We start from the raw sequence: 12810 nt of genomic DNA on the forward strand, positions 1-12810 counted from the left end.
GGCAGCGCTTCACAGTTCCTCCCAGTGATGCTATGTTATCTCAAAGTGTTAACTGGTCACCAGCTACTGTTACAAAGATATGCTGGTGATTTCAGTGTGTGAATTTGTATTTTTAGACTAAAACCTCTTCTTCTTTCTGAGAAGCAGCTTCATCTGTAAGCCAGTAAGTGCAGCACAGACAAAATTACATTTGTCTAATATCTATACTTAAAACTATTAGAAATAACTGAGGTGCACACACCTGCAGTAGATGTATTTGCTTCCCCTCTCTCCATCTTTGTCAGCCGTAACATCAGGTATGAGAAGAACACAAGTGTAAAGCTGCACTTTATTAGTAATAGTTGTTTTCTTTATTCTTGTTGGCACACTTATTTATTTGATCGCGTTTTCTTTTGAGCACGTGTATGTTTTGATTTATTCTATTATGTAGAGAATAAGTTATTTATTTTATTCATTGCACTGTTTGTTTTGCTTTTGATTATTCTCGTGTAGTGTTTTGTGTAGATGCACTTTTTGTCACCGCTAATCATCCCCCGATTATTAACCAGCTGCTTGCTAATGATGAACACCTGTTGATTATCTGGGACGGCTTTAAAAGCCAGATTCGTCAATACAACAGCAGCGATACACAGATGCTGATGCTGATGCTGATGCTGATGCTGATGCTGATGCTGATGCTGCTACTCTCTTGATTTCAAGGTTGGTGTTGTTTTTGGGCTTGTTTTAATGTGAGAGCGATACACAGGTACTGATGCTGCTGCTGCTGGTCTCTTGATTTTAAGGAAACAAACGAAACTACAATATTTCTAGGCTGCGTCGGCATTCCAGTCCTCCATATCTCCTTCTTGTGGAAACCGCGATTCCATCTGAGATTGGACTTTTTTTTTTAAACTTCGTCGCTGCACTAAATCCTCCACATGGTCGAGAGATCGCATCAGTTTTAAATGTGGACATAAGTGATTTGTAATCCCTTTTTATCTGTGTATTCTTGTGTAATCAATTCTGTATTGTAGTGGTGGTTTTTTTTGTTTTATTGTATTTTATTTTCATATACAAAGCTTCAGACTTTTTATTATGTGGGCTTCGTGATAGTGCTTTGTATATTTTATCTTTTGTGTTTTGATTTTATTTTAATATGCAAAGCTCCCGATTTTAGACTACATAATTTTATTGTTTTAATATTATGTTAGTTGCTTTGTGTGTTTATTGAACTGCCCAAAATAAACCTTTTAAAACTCAGTTGTTCTGGTTGCTTGTTCTCCCTGTCTTGTGTTGTTACGCACCCCTTCCAGCACTAAATAAATCAACCTGTGCGTGTGGGTAATTGCCCTCGTACTTAGTGAGTGGGTCTCCACTCTGGCGTAGTCAGGCTACATTAGTACTTTTAAATTGAACACCTGCTACACAAGCATATGAAATCACTGATAATCAAAATAACTGAGCATTGACTTCTGCAGCCATCATCTGCTTGCATCAATGAATAAACACATCTTGGAAGTAATTTTTAATTTTACTTACACATGAATGGTCAAGGTATGGTGACAAATACATTAAATGCCAGTACAGACTTTGAAACCAAACAAGACACGAACAAACCAGACCAAATGAATAAACTGAATGTTGAAAGTCCAGTTCATAAATTAAATATTAATGACAGAAAACTTGATTTGGAAATAATTTAGAAAACTAACCATTCAGCAAAAGATACGTTACTTCTAAACTATTTCAGGAGCATTACCAGATTCTGTTTTGTGCCTTAGTGGTGAAAGCAGGTGATGGAGTCAGGCTCAGTGTAGAAATAGGGTTCACAAGATGTAGGAAAAGTGATAGTGATATAGATAGAAAGTGTACCTCACAGTGCTGTTCACTGCAGATGTCATCGCAAAAACAGAACAAACTTCTCCTTTTCTGTGGTCAGTCAGCTCTACATTCGTTTCTGAGAAAGAAATAAGTGTCTGTGGTTAGTGAGAGGAAGTGAAGGCAGGCAGGGTTTAAATTGAGCCTGAATACTGGAATGCAGCCCCTGCACCCCCTGTTAAACTGCCAAGAGGGGATTCTGAAAAGGGGAGATTGAGCTGAGCAGTTTGATACCAAACATGCCAGTCAATCATCTTTAGAAAGCCACTTAGTGGAGGAGTCTGCACTGCCCCTTTATGAAGTGTACTGCAGTATATACTGCAACAGCACAGTATGGTAAAAACTAAATGAAAAATACAATCATAGTCAAACCATACTCAGTGCACACAAGTGTGCACGGTCAATTCTAGATAGGTTTGGTAAAACATTGTGAGTTCACATTGTAAAGAGGTAAAGCTATCAGTCAAGAATGAATTGTATGAACGATATGATTAAAAAAAAGAAATGAAAAACACAACTGAAGGGTTTATAACAAACAACCCCCTAAATCACTGGAAACACCCCAGTGGTATTATAAATCTGTTTGGACAGTCATGATGTGCTGTGTTAGGCAAACACATGTCCAGTATGTTGATGTGCTAGATATACCCCCACCCCCACGAATGTGTGAGGGTTTCAATCTTATGGTGACTATAGGCCCAGGCACCTCCTGTAATTTACTGTAAGTGTGCAATTACATGGCTCGAGATTAACGTTTCAAACCCTGCACTTTATAAGAAAAAGACATAAGTGAATATACATATGTAAATACATGTACAAAAGTGATATACATTTTTTTTTTTTTTTTTTTTACAAAAAAAAAAGTACATTTGTGTTACTGAAGACTGTTACAGACGAATGCAAAAAAATCTCCTGAGAGAAAGTGAAAATATTGTTTTTTAATATGAGGGCACAAGTTCCTGTTTTTATAATTGTAAAAAAAAACCAGTTAGGCTGGTGAAATGTTCAATATTGCTGAATTTATTAAGAGACAATTCATGCAAGTATTACTGAAATCCAACTTAATAATACGAGGCACATCGTGTTAAGTCATATTATGGTAGATCCTTGTTAATTACATAGACTGTGTGCCTCAAAGTGTTATGCAATTAACCAGAGTATGCAATTATCAGTAATTTATACAATGTAATACAGGTACTTTTAATTGTATACCTGACAATTGCATACAGTTTTGAATGTACAGTTAAATTGTATATATAAGTTCCTTATAATTGCTTATTGTGGTTAAATGCATACAATTGCTAGGCACATGGGATATGCAATTAACAGCAATCTACAGCATGTGCATTTTAATAAGAAATGTGCTTCACTTTTATAAAGTTCAAAGGAATATGCAATTATCAGATATGCAATTAATTGGAATACACTGTACTTGTAAAATGCTTAGACCTCTAAATGAATGTAATATATTGGCACACCATGGCTAAATGTAACATTACCTCTCATCAGCAAAATAACATTACATTTGTTTTTAGTTTCTGTCTATGTTTTTTTGTCTTCATTTTCCATAATGTATATTCAGTGACTGGCACAGCACTCTGCCATTACAACTAAATTAACTTTCTCTGCAGCAAGTATTTGTGCCCGACCTGTACCCCTCACTCAAACTCTACACAGCACAGACTCTATGTGGGTCTAGGGGCCCTAATACCTGCTGCACATGAAGTGACCTTATAATGCTGAGGCAGTCAAAGAGAATCTAAAGTCTGGAGAGATTCTATAGAAATCAGTGTTGAGGCAGACAAAGTGAATCTAAAGTCTGGAGAGATTCTATAGAAATCAGTGTTGAGGCATTCAAAGAGAATCTAAAGTCTGAAGAGATTCTATAGAAATTAGTGGTCACCGCTGCCAACATGCATGATGCCTTCTTAGTAAAGGAAGGATTTGCACATCATGAATAAATTAAACAAAAAAAACCCTCTAGAATATCTTATAAAATCAAAAATGTATCTTTAAAAAAACCTGTGTCCATTTCTTACCTGCAGACTGTCCTGAGCAGAAACGTACAACCTCTAGATCTGGAGGAACACCTCTGATCTGGCAACACTGCAGTGCTCATGTTGAGTTAATCCTGCAGTAAGTGAGGGAGAGGGAAGCAGACTTCCTGAATACTTCAATGCAGCTCTACACCTCTCGTTACACTGCAATGGGAGATTCTGAAAAGGGGAGACTCTGAAAAGGGGAGACTCTGAAAAGGGGAGATTCTGAAAAGGGGAGATTCTTGTCACACATGCTGAGTGGTGGAGTCTGCCCCTTTGAAAAGCCAACTGCAGCAGTGTACTATGGTAAAAATACATTTTGACAGATCTTTAATCATTTATCATAGACTCCTAGCCTCCTTACAGATTATATGATTATATTTACATGGATTGGGTGGTTTTACATTTCTATGTAGTTTGCATTAAAAGACAGTACTAATAATCGTGTCACCCTGTGTGTTTAAAGCCGATAGGAGATTCATTACATGGTGAACACAATAACTCCCTTGAATTTACTTCTAGCCTTTCAGATTACATTTGAGAACAGTATAATCTGCTAACCTGTTGATTTGAAACAAATGGGGTATTAGCTTATGTACTGTATGTGTGTGCAATGGGGTATTAGTTTATGTACTGTATGTGTGTGCAATGGGGTATTAGTTTATGTACTGTATGTGTGTGCAATGGTGTACTTGCTTATGTACTGTATGTGTGTACAATGGTGTACTTGCTTATGTACTGTATGTGTGTGCAATGGGGTATTAGTTTATGTACTGTATGTGTGTGCAATGGGGTATTTGCTTATCCCTTGGGGCCAGCTTGACAAAACAAGCACAAAAGGCCCTTTTCACAAAACATGAAGGACTGTTAAGGAATGTTTTTAAAGACTGTTTTTGAAGAGTGTTTATAAACATTCTCTTAGGTGAAACAGCGCTTTGTAAAATGAGGATAAACTCCAAACCCTTATGAAACAGCCGAAAACCGGTTTAATGGTCTGAAAGTTTGATTTAATAAATTGAAATGGGCTTTAACAGACCAGTCCTTAAAGTGATTGTTACAGCTAACAAATAAGAATTCCAGACATATCACCTGTGTTGCATTTCCATTAGCTGCATAGGTCTCAGATATACAGCATTGAAAGAAACACATGTTATAGGAAACATGGATTATCATTCTATATTTAACCTTGTGTAGTACCAGATATCATGTTTTAAAACACAAAGACATGTTTACTATAACATGTTGTAATGATCCTTTACTGATTGGTTACTGAACCTTTGAGTAACGTGTATAGTTCATTAGCGCCACCTACTGGGCGGTGGAATATCTCTCAGTTGTGAGGAGGGCAGAGAGCTGTGTAGATGTGCCTTGAGTGTATCCGGAGTAAGGTGGGTCAACTAGCAGGCTAAATAATAGAAGTGCCTGACTCTATGAATGGAGCTGTGGAGCTCGGCTCTGTATGTTCTGAAGCATTTGACTGCTGTAATAAATGTGCTCTGTGCTTGTATAATAGAAGGGTCTGACTCTGTGAATGGAGCTGTGGAGCTCGGCTCTGTATGTTCTGAAGCATTTGACTGCTGTAATAAATGTGCTCTGTGCTTGTATAATAGAAGGGTCTGACTCTGTGAATGGAGCTGTGGAGCTCGGCTCTGTATGGACTGAAGCATTTGACTGCTGTAATAAATGTACTCTGTGCTTGTATAATAGAAGTACCTGACTCTGTGAATGGAGCTGTGGAGGTCGGCTCTGTATGGACTGAAGCATTTGACTGCTGTAATAAATGTACTCTGTGCTTGTATAATAGAAGTGCCTGACTCTATGAATGGAGCTGTGGAGCTCGGCTCTGTATGGTCTGAAGCATTTGACTGCTGTAATAAATGTGCTCTGTGCTTGTATAATAGAAGTGCCTGACTCTGTGAATGGAGCTGTGGAGCTCGGCTCTGTATGGACTGAAGCATTTGACTGCTGTAATAAATGTGCTTTGTGCTTGTATAATAGAAGTGCCTGACTCTGTGAATGGAGCTGTGGAGCTCGGCTCTGTATGGACTGAAGCATTTGACTGCTATAATAAATGTACTCTGTGCTTGTATAATAGAAGTGCCTGACTCTGTGAATGGAGCTGTGGAGCTCGGCTCTGTATGGACTGAAGCATTTGACTGCTGTAATAAATGTGCTTTGTGCTTGTATAATAGAAGTGCCTGACTCTGTGAATGGAGCTGTGGAGCTCGGCTCTGTATGGACTGAAGCATTTGACTGCTATAATAAATGTGCTCTGTGCTTGTATAATAGAAGTGTCTGACTCTGTGAATGGAGCTGTGGAGCTCGGCTCTGTATGGTCTGAAGCATTTGACTGCTGTAATAAATGTGCTCTGTGCTTGTATAATAGAAGTGTCTGACTCTGTGAATGGAGCTGTGGAGGTCGGCTCTGTATGGACTGAAGCATTTGACTGCTGTAATAAATGTACTCTGTGCTTGTATAATAGAAGTACCTGACTCTGTGAATGGAGCTGTGGAGCTCGGCTCTGTATGGACTGAAGCATTTGACTGCTGTAATAAATGTACTCTGTGCTTGTATAATAGAAGTGCCTGACTCTGTGAATGGAGCTGTGGAGGTCGGCTCTGTATGGACAGAAGCATTTGACTGCAGCAGCAGCAGCACAACCTGCATACAGGAAAGGCTACTGTATGTGTTGTAAAAACCAAGCACCATGACAAGAGAGGATGTTTTATAGAGACAAGCATGTCAGTGACACTCATCCCACAACAAGTAGATGACATGCATCCACTCTATGCACATATGTGGGCAAATCACAGTCAAATTGCGCCCTCCATAGTATATGTATTATATGGGAAATTTAACAATAGTGGAAAAGCAGGCCCAATAACTTGCAGTAACGAATGTCCTTACCAAGTTTCATCGCAATTGAATCAGTACTTTCCTGGATCTCTGTAGAAAGACAGACAGAGGGGACTCTGGGTACACCTGGATTTTCTTAATCTTTGTAAGTTATGTCCAAAGCTATTTTTATTGCATTTGAAAAGGGCTGTTCTCTAAGATACACTGCCCTGCCACTTTTTTAGGACATGTCTACCTGATTGGATTTAGCATCGCCCTGAATTAGAGGAGAAAATTAGGTTGGGCAGGGATGGAAATAAGACTCCCATTGCATAGCAGTTTGATACATTCCTGGTTTCACTGAGTTTAAGACACACCTGTGCATGTTCGCTATACACTGTGGCTAATCAAGATCCTGGAATGGGTGAAACTGCTATGCAATAGGAGTCTTATTTCCATCCCTGCCATGTGATGCAATATGTGATCCCTGCAGCTCTGTAAAGCTATGGGAGCAGCACAATTGCAAACAGTCTACCAGAAATGAGGACAGATCTAACAGCATTGGACAGGCATGATAGTGCTGAACATGGAGCAGGTGCCATTGACACCGTAAACTACAATATTTAATGCTTTGTCACACAATTACCAGGAAGTATTATTCAGTACTGCCTTTTAACGTTGTTTTTTTTTTTTTTTACAGTAGTACTAAAATAAAATTGTTTTCAGTTTGCATGAGTGACAAATTATATTAAACACCATGGTTTTAAAAGAACGTCGTTAAAAAAAAGGTCTAATTTAGTCAAGAGAAAAAGATACATTAATTTGTGTTTTATTAATTTTGTACCAGAATCGCCCGAGAAATCGTAGCAGTGAAGCACATCTTATATTTACCTCATACTTAATACTCATGTATCCTAGAAATCGTCGTTAAACAATAATAGTCTTAATGAAACATTTTACGTTAGAAAGTATTCTTACCTACTGGCTCGATTAATTTATTGTGACAATAATAATTAATTAAGCTTGACACTTTCTTTTACCGGCTAGACTCCTCGGGGGGCGGGGGGGCGGGGGGGCGGGGGGGAACTACCCAGAAGTATCATAAGTATATTTTCCTTTTTCCTCTGTCAGTTCAGGCCAATTGATTATCGTCATCAGGTTTGGAAAAAAAAAAAATTACCTCAGAAATTCTCTCATTGTCCCGCATCATTAACAAAAGCAAAATAACCTTTTTTTTCTTTCTTTTTTTTTTTTTTTACTCGTGGATGTTCTTCAGCTGTCCGTGCGTCTTTATTTTATATTTTTCATTGATTCACACAAATGAAGATAATTAGCGTTATTAAAAGGTTTTACTCGCCTCTCAGAAAGCTGCTTCTCGTCGTGAAGAAAGATCTCCCGTCCTGTGAAGAAACGTTGAACACCTGCCTCGCGCTGCGGGTTGCGCTGGCAGCTGATTGGTCGAGAGGGCGCCCGCTGTTGCTGGGGCATTTCCTCGCGGACCGCGCTTTTTCTACATTCAGTATTAAAAACATTTCAAACAGCCTTTTACCAGCGATATAATAAATAAACACAAAGCAGAACATGTTAGTTAGTGTGTTTCATACATGTGTTGTTAAATGTGGTTTTTGTTTTACAAATGATTAAGATTTAAAGAATAACGTATCGTGTGGAAAAAAACACACACTTTAACACATTTGCAATGAATTTGAATTGTAAATTAAGAACGCATAATGTATTTTTATTTATTTATTTATTTATTTATTTATTGTATTGTATTGTGTTGTGTTGTGCAGGGGCATCTTGCCCTGAGGTTTTATTATCGTGTTGAACGTCATATGGGTTTTTCCTACATCTTTTTCCAATTAAAGGTTCTGTTCAAGATGGATACAAATAGAAGCTATAAACTACAATGCATATATTATACATACATATACTATTATAAATTCTAGTTAAATATTTGGCAAAATATGATCTTCTCTTTGATTTCCTCTCAATACCGTGTACAAAATTATAACCATTTATGGTGTTTACCTTTTTATGACAGACTTTTTCTCTCATCATGTATTGTGTATTAAAAATTGCGGTTTGCACAACAATATTGTAGAGCACAATTTACAAGGTATTGATATAAAGGGTTCTAAAATGAACCCTTTGCAATATTATATTAGACAGAGCAACCAGATTTCCCCAAACGAACCCTTACTGAGAAAAAAAAACTTGCAATAGAACCCTAAGGTTCCTTGAGGAACCCTCGAAGAACCCTTGCTTTTTAGAGAGCACAGCAGCAAGGACAGGCATGCTGCTTCAGCTGCTACAAGACATCAGAGTGGATCAGCAATGGCAAAACAAAGGGGTTGTTTGGTGAAGAATCGATTTATTTATTTCCACAATGACTGTGTGGTCTTCACCTGCAATGTACTGTATTTGCATTTTTAATTATTATTATTAATTCGTATTAATATGATTGTTTTATTGTTCGGTTTGTCTGTAGGCACAGGAATGAGGTTTGCTGTGTTTTTCAGTCATTATTTTTGCATTTCCTCATGGTTCTTGTTACTGTAACTCACATTTCCTTGTTAATTTATATCAGTCTGTACCCCTTTCATACAAGCTATTTCAGCTTCAGCCCTCGGGTTACAGTACAACTACACACATATTACTTTGAACTGTTTTGGGGTTAAATCCCCATAGCCAGTCTCTTATCTGTAGTGTCACTATAGCCCTCTTTCCATCCGTGTATCGAGTGAGTTTATAATTTACTCGGTAAAATTGCTACATAAACAGCAGCGACATAGGAGGAAAAGAACAGTTTTCTAACTAATGCAGATTCCATCCAATAGAAGAGGGTTCCCTGTGACGTTTAATGTCGTCATAGCCTAATTTGCATGCGTCACAAAGTTTTCGGCTTACTCATGTGAAATATATTCGCTAGGTGATTTCCCATGATAATTTCTTACTCGCTCACTAATCTACCAAGTAAACACGCTAAAACCTGTGAGAAAAACCTGTGTGTAAAAATACCTTCGTTTCTTTGCGATGGACCCCTGCATGGAAAATCTCCTCGTTTTGCTGTTGCTGTGCCAGCTATCACCACCGTTACAATGATTAAACAGAGACGGTGGCAGCAAAGACGAGGCTGCTGCACCTGTAATTATTAGTGAGCCCAGGTGTGATATACACAAGCTCCAACTGACCCAGAGGCTCAAGTGAAAACAAGAAATCCTGTTAAAATGGAGCATCGTGACTTTAAAGGAGCGTCAATACACACTCAGATAACTTGTGAGAAAATGAAGTTTACACCACTTTATCAATGGTCTAAACCTGTTATAAAAAATAAATGAAAAATGGCAATTATTTTACATCTTCATAAATAAAATAACTACTAAAAACAACTTTCTTCCACTTAGTTCTTGGCTTGTTAGAAAAAGATTTTTGTGAAACATTTTCTTAAATAAAACAGCAATACAAAAAAACTTTTATTTGAAACAAACCATTTTTTAGTAAAACAAAAAGAATAAATAACTTGAAATAAATAAAAACCAATGAATGGGCAGAAGAGTTGAATTTAAAACACGTAAACAAGTCAAGGGAGTTTTGCCATCATTGCATGGCTAGTGGATACACAATATCTGCTATAGGTAATGCAAATGTTAAAAATGCGTGGAATATTGCAGCATTACGCTGTCGTTTCAGAGGCATCATCATTAGAGGGGCTTGCGAAGCAAGAGTCTCCACTTTAAATCTTCCATCTTCCTCTTCTGTGGCACTCTGCTCCTCTTACACCGTTTAAACTAGAAACACCGTTCAAACTTTAAAACGTGTAGCCCGGTCTGGAATAGTGTGCTTGTGTACAACTTTTTGATATCTTTTATACTTTTTAAACTATTAAGCTTTTTGTCCTTTTTTTGTCCATCTTCATTCACTTTAATGGGACTTTTTCAACATTCTAAAGCTCCCCATTGTTTAAAAACTCCCAGACTTCCGACATCCTATTTACTGTAAACGATGTGACTTTTGACACAAATCAGCTACTTTGACCACTTTCCCAACAAGTAAGACAAAAGGTTAGAGTAAATGAAATCTTCCTCTACTTCTGTGCTATTCAAATCTGAAATCAAAACAGAAATAACTTTTACCAATCAAGAGGTACAGCTGTTTTAGTAACCGCACCAACTACATTGTCTCTAACTTTTTATAAACAACTGCCATTTTGACCACTTTCCCAACAAGTTAGACAAAAAGTTAGAGGGTATGACATCTTCCTCTACTTCTCAGCTATTCAAATATGAAATCAAAACAGGAATGGCGTCTACCAATCAAGAGGTACAGCTGTTTTAGTAACCGCATCAGCTTCAGTCGGCTTCTTCCCTCTGTTGAATTAACTGTCATTGAACTTTGAGAAATTTCAAATTCTAGCACATTCCAAGCATGAGACAATTAGTAAACAAGGTGACTTTTGACACAAATCAGCTGCTTTGACCACTTTCCCAATAAAGCAAGCCCCACAACTTGACTTGTAAAGTTACCATCTAGTTTCATGTAATAATCATTTAAGGTTTGTTTTTATGATCACTTGGGCCAAGAGCATGTGCAGTAGACAGCTTGACTTCACTTGAATATTATTATTATTATTATTATTATTATTTATTTCTTAGCAGACGCCCTTATCCAGGGCGACTTACAATCGCAAGCAAATACAAATAGGATAAGGAATGGCGCTAGGACCAGAAATACACTCGCTACAGTTTTCCATGCAAATGTCGAATACAATTTCGCAGCGAGAAAAAACTAAAACCACCTCTGTCGAGTAAACTCATGTGAGTAACAAGTCGAATAAAACAGTTTTCCATACCGTTAATGGGGCAGATTTGCGTGTGCGTATAGCATGTTAAAAATAGCTTATAACGTCTAAGAGGTGCAGCTCCCCCTAGTGGGCACAAGTAAAGACGCAGTGTAAAAATACAAGTTATTGACACTGTTTTCTGTCTGTTAATAGAATACTGCAGAAGCAATGCTGAGGGATCAGGATACTGCAGCCAAGACCTACTGGTACTATTCCTCTGCAAGTTATATACAGTCGTGTGCAAATGTATTAGAACACCTCAAGATTCGCCATTTCTATCCTTTATATACCTGCCTGCATGAAAACCTCTGGGTGTGAGAATTTCAATTTCTGTGATATGGAAACAATAGGCACTCATGTGTGAAAATGTTAGACCACTTTGTGCTTTAATTAGGCATCTTAAACAACGTCTTGTGCATTTTACCATTTGTGGCTGTGTGTTCCTTTTCTCTTTTTATTTTAAATTAATTGCATGTGTGGCCTATTAAAGTCATCATTGCTAATTTGTCTATTGACAATTTTCCAAAGTTTTCAGTTCCAGTGGTTTGATTTCATATGCACAACAAATCAAAACTACAGAAGCAATGGGGTGTTCTAATACACGTGCACACTGCTGAACTACAGAAGCAATGGGGTGTTCTAATACACGTGCACACTGCTGAACTACAGAAGCAATGGGGTGTTCTAATACATGTGCACACTGCTGAACTACAGAAGCAATGGGGTGTTCTAATACATGTGCACACTGCTGAACTACAGAAGCAATGGGGTGTTCTAATACACGTGCACACTGCTGAACTACAGAAGCAATGGGGTGTTCTAATACATGTGCACACTGCTGAACTACAGAAGCAATGGGGTGTTCTAATACACGTGCACACTGCTGAACTACAGAAGCAATGGGGTGTTCTAATACACGTGCACACTGCTGAACTACAGAAGCAATGGGGTGTTCTAATACATGTGCACACTGCTGAACTACAGAAGCAATGGGGTGTTCTAATACATGTGCACACTGCTGAACTACAGAAGCAATGGGGTGTTCTAATACATGTGCACACTGCTGAACTACAGAAGCAATGGGGTGTTCTAATACGTGTGCACACTGCTGAACTACAGAAGCAATGGGGTGTTCTAATACATGTGCACACTGCTGAACTACAGAAGCAATGGGGTGTTCTAATACATGTGCACACTGCTGAACTACAGAAGCAATGGGGTGTTCTAATACATGT

At 38.0% G+C, this 12810-nt stretch overlaps 1 protein-coding gene across 1 annotated transcript in view; it reads right to left on the reverse strand.

Annotated features, from left to right (window-relative positions):
- The window catches only part of LOC131725022 (Fc receptor-like protein 5), a 57219-nt gene extending 48999 nt beyond the window's left edge, over positions 1 to 8220 (reverse strand). The window contains exons 1-2 of the mRNA XM_059018352.1: positions 8154 to 8220; positions 3897 to 3971 (exon numbers count right to left, since the gene is read on the reverse strand). Coding sequence (XP_058874335.1) covers positions 3897 to 3971; positions 8154 to 8220 — 142 coding nt within the window. The remainder of the gene's footprint in view (positions 1 to 3896; positions 3972 to 8153) is intronic.
- Positions 8221 to 12810: the final 4590 nt, after the last annotated feature.

The sequence above is a fragment of the Acipenser ruthenus genome, chromosome 59 (genome assembly GCF_902713425.1).
Source record: "Acipenser ruthenus chromosome 59, fAciRut3.2 maternal haplotype, whole genome shotgun sequence".
In the NCBI taxonomy this organism is placed as follows: Eukaryota; Metazoa; Chordata; class Actinopteri; order Acipenseriformes; family Acipenseridae; genus Acipenser; species Acipenser ruthenus.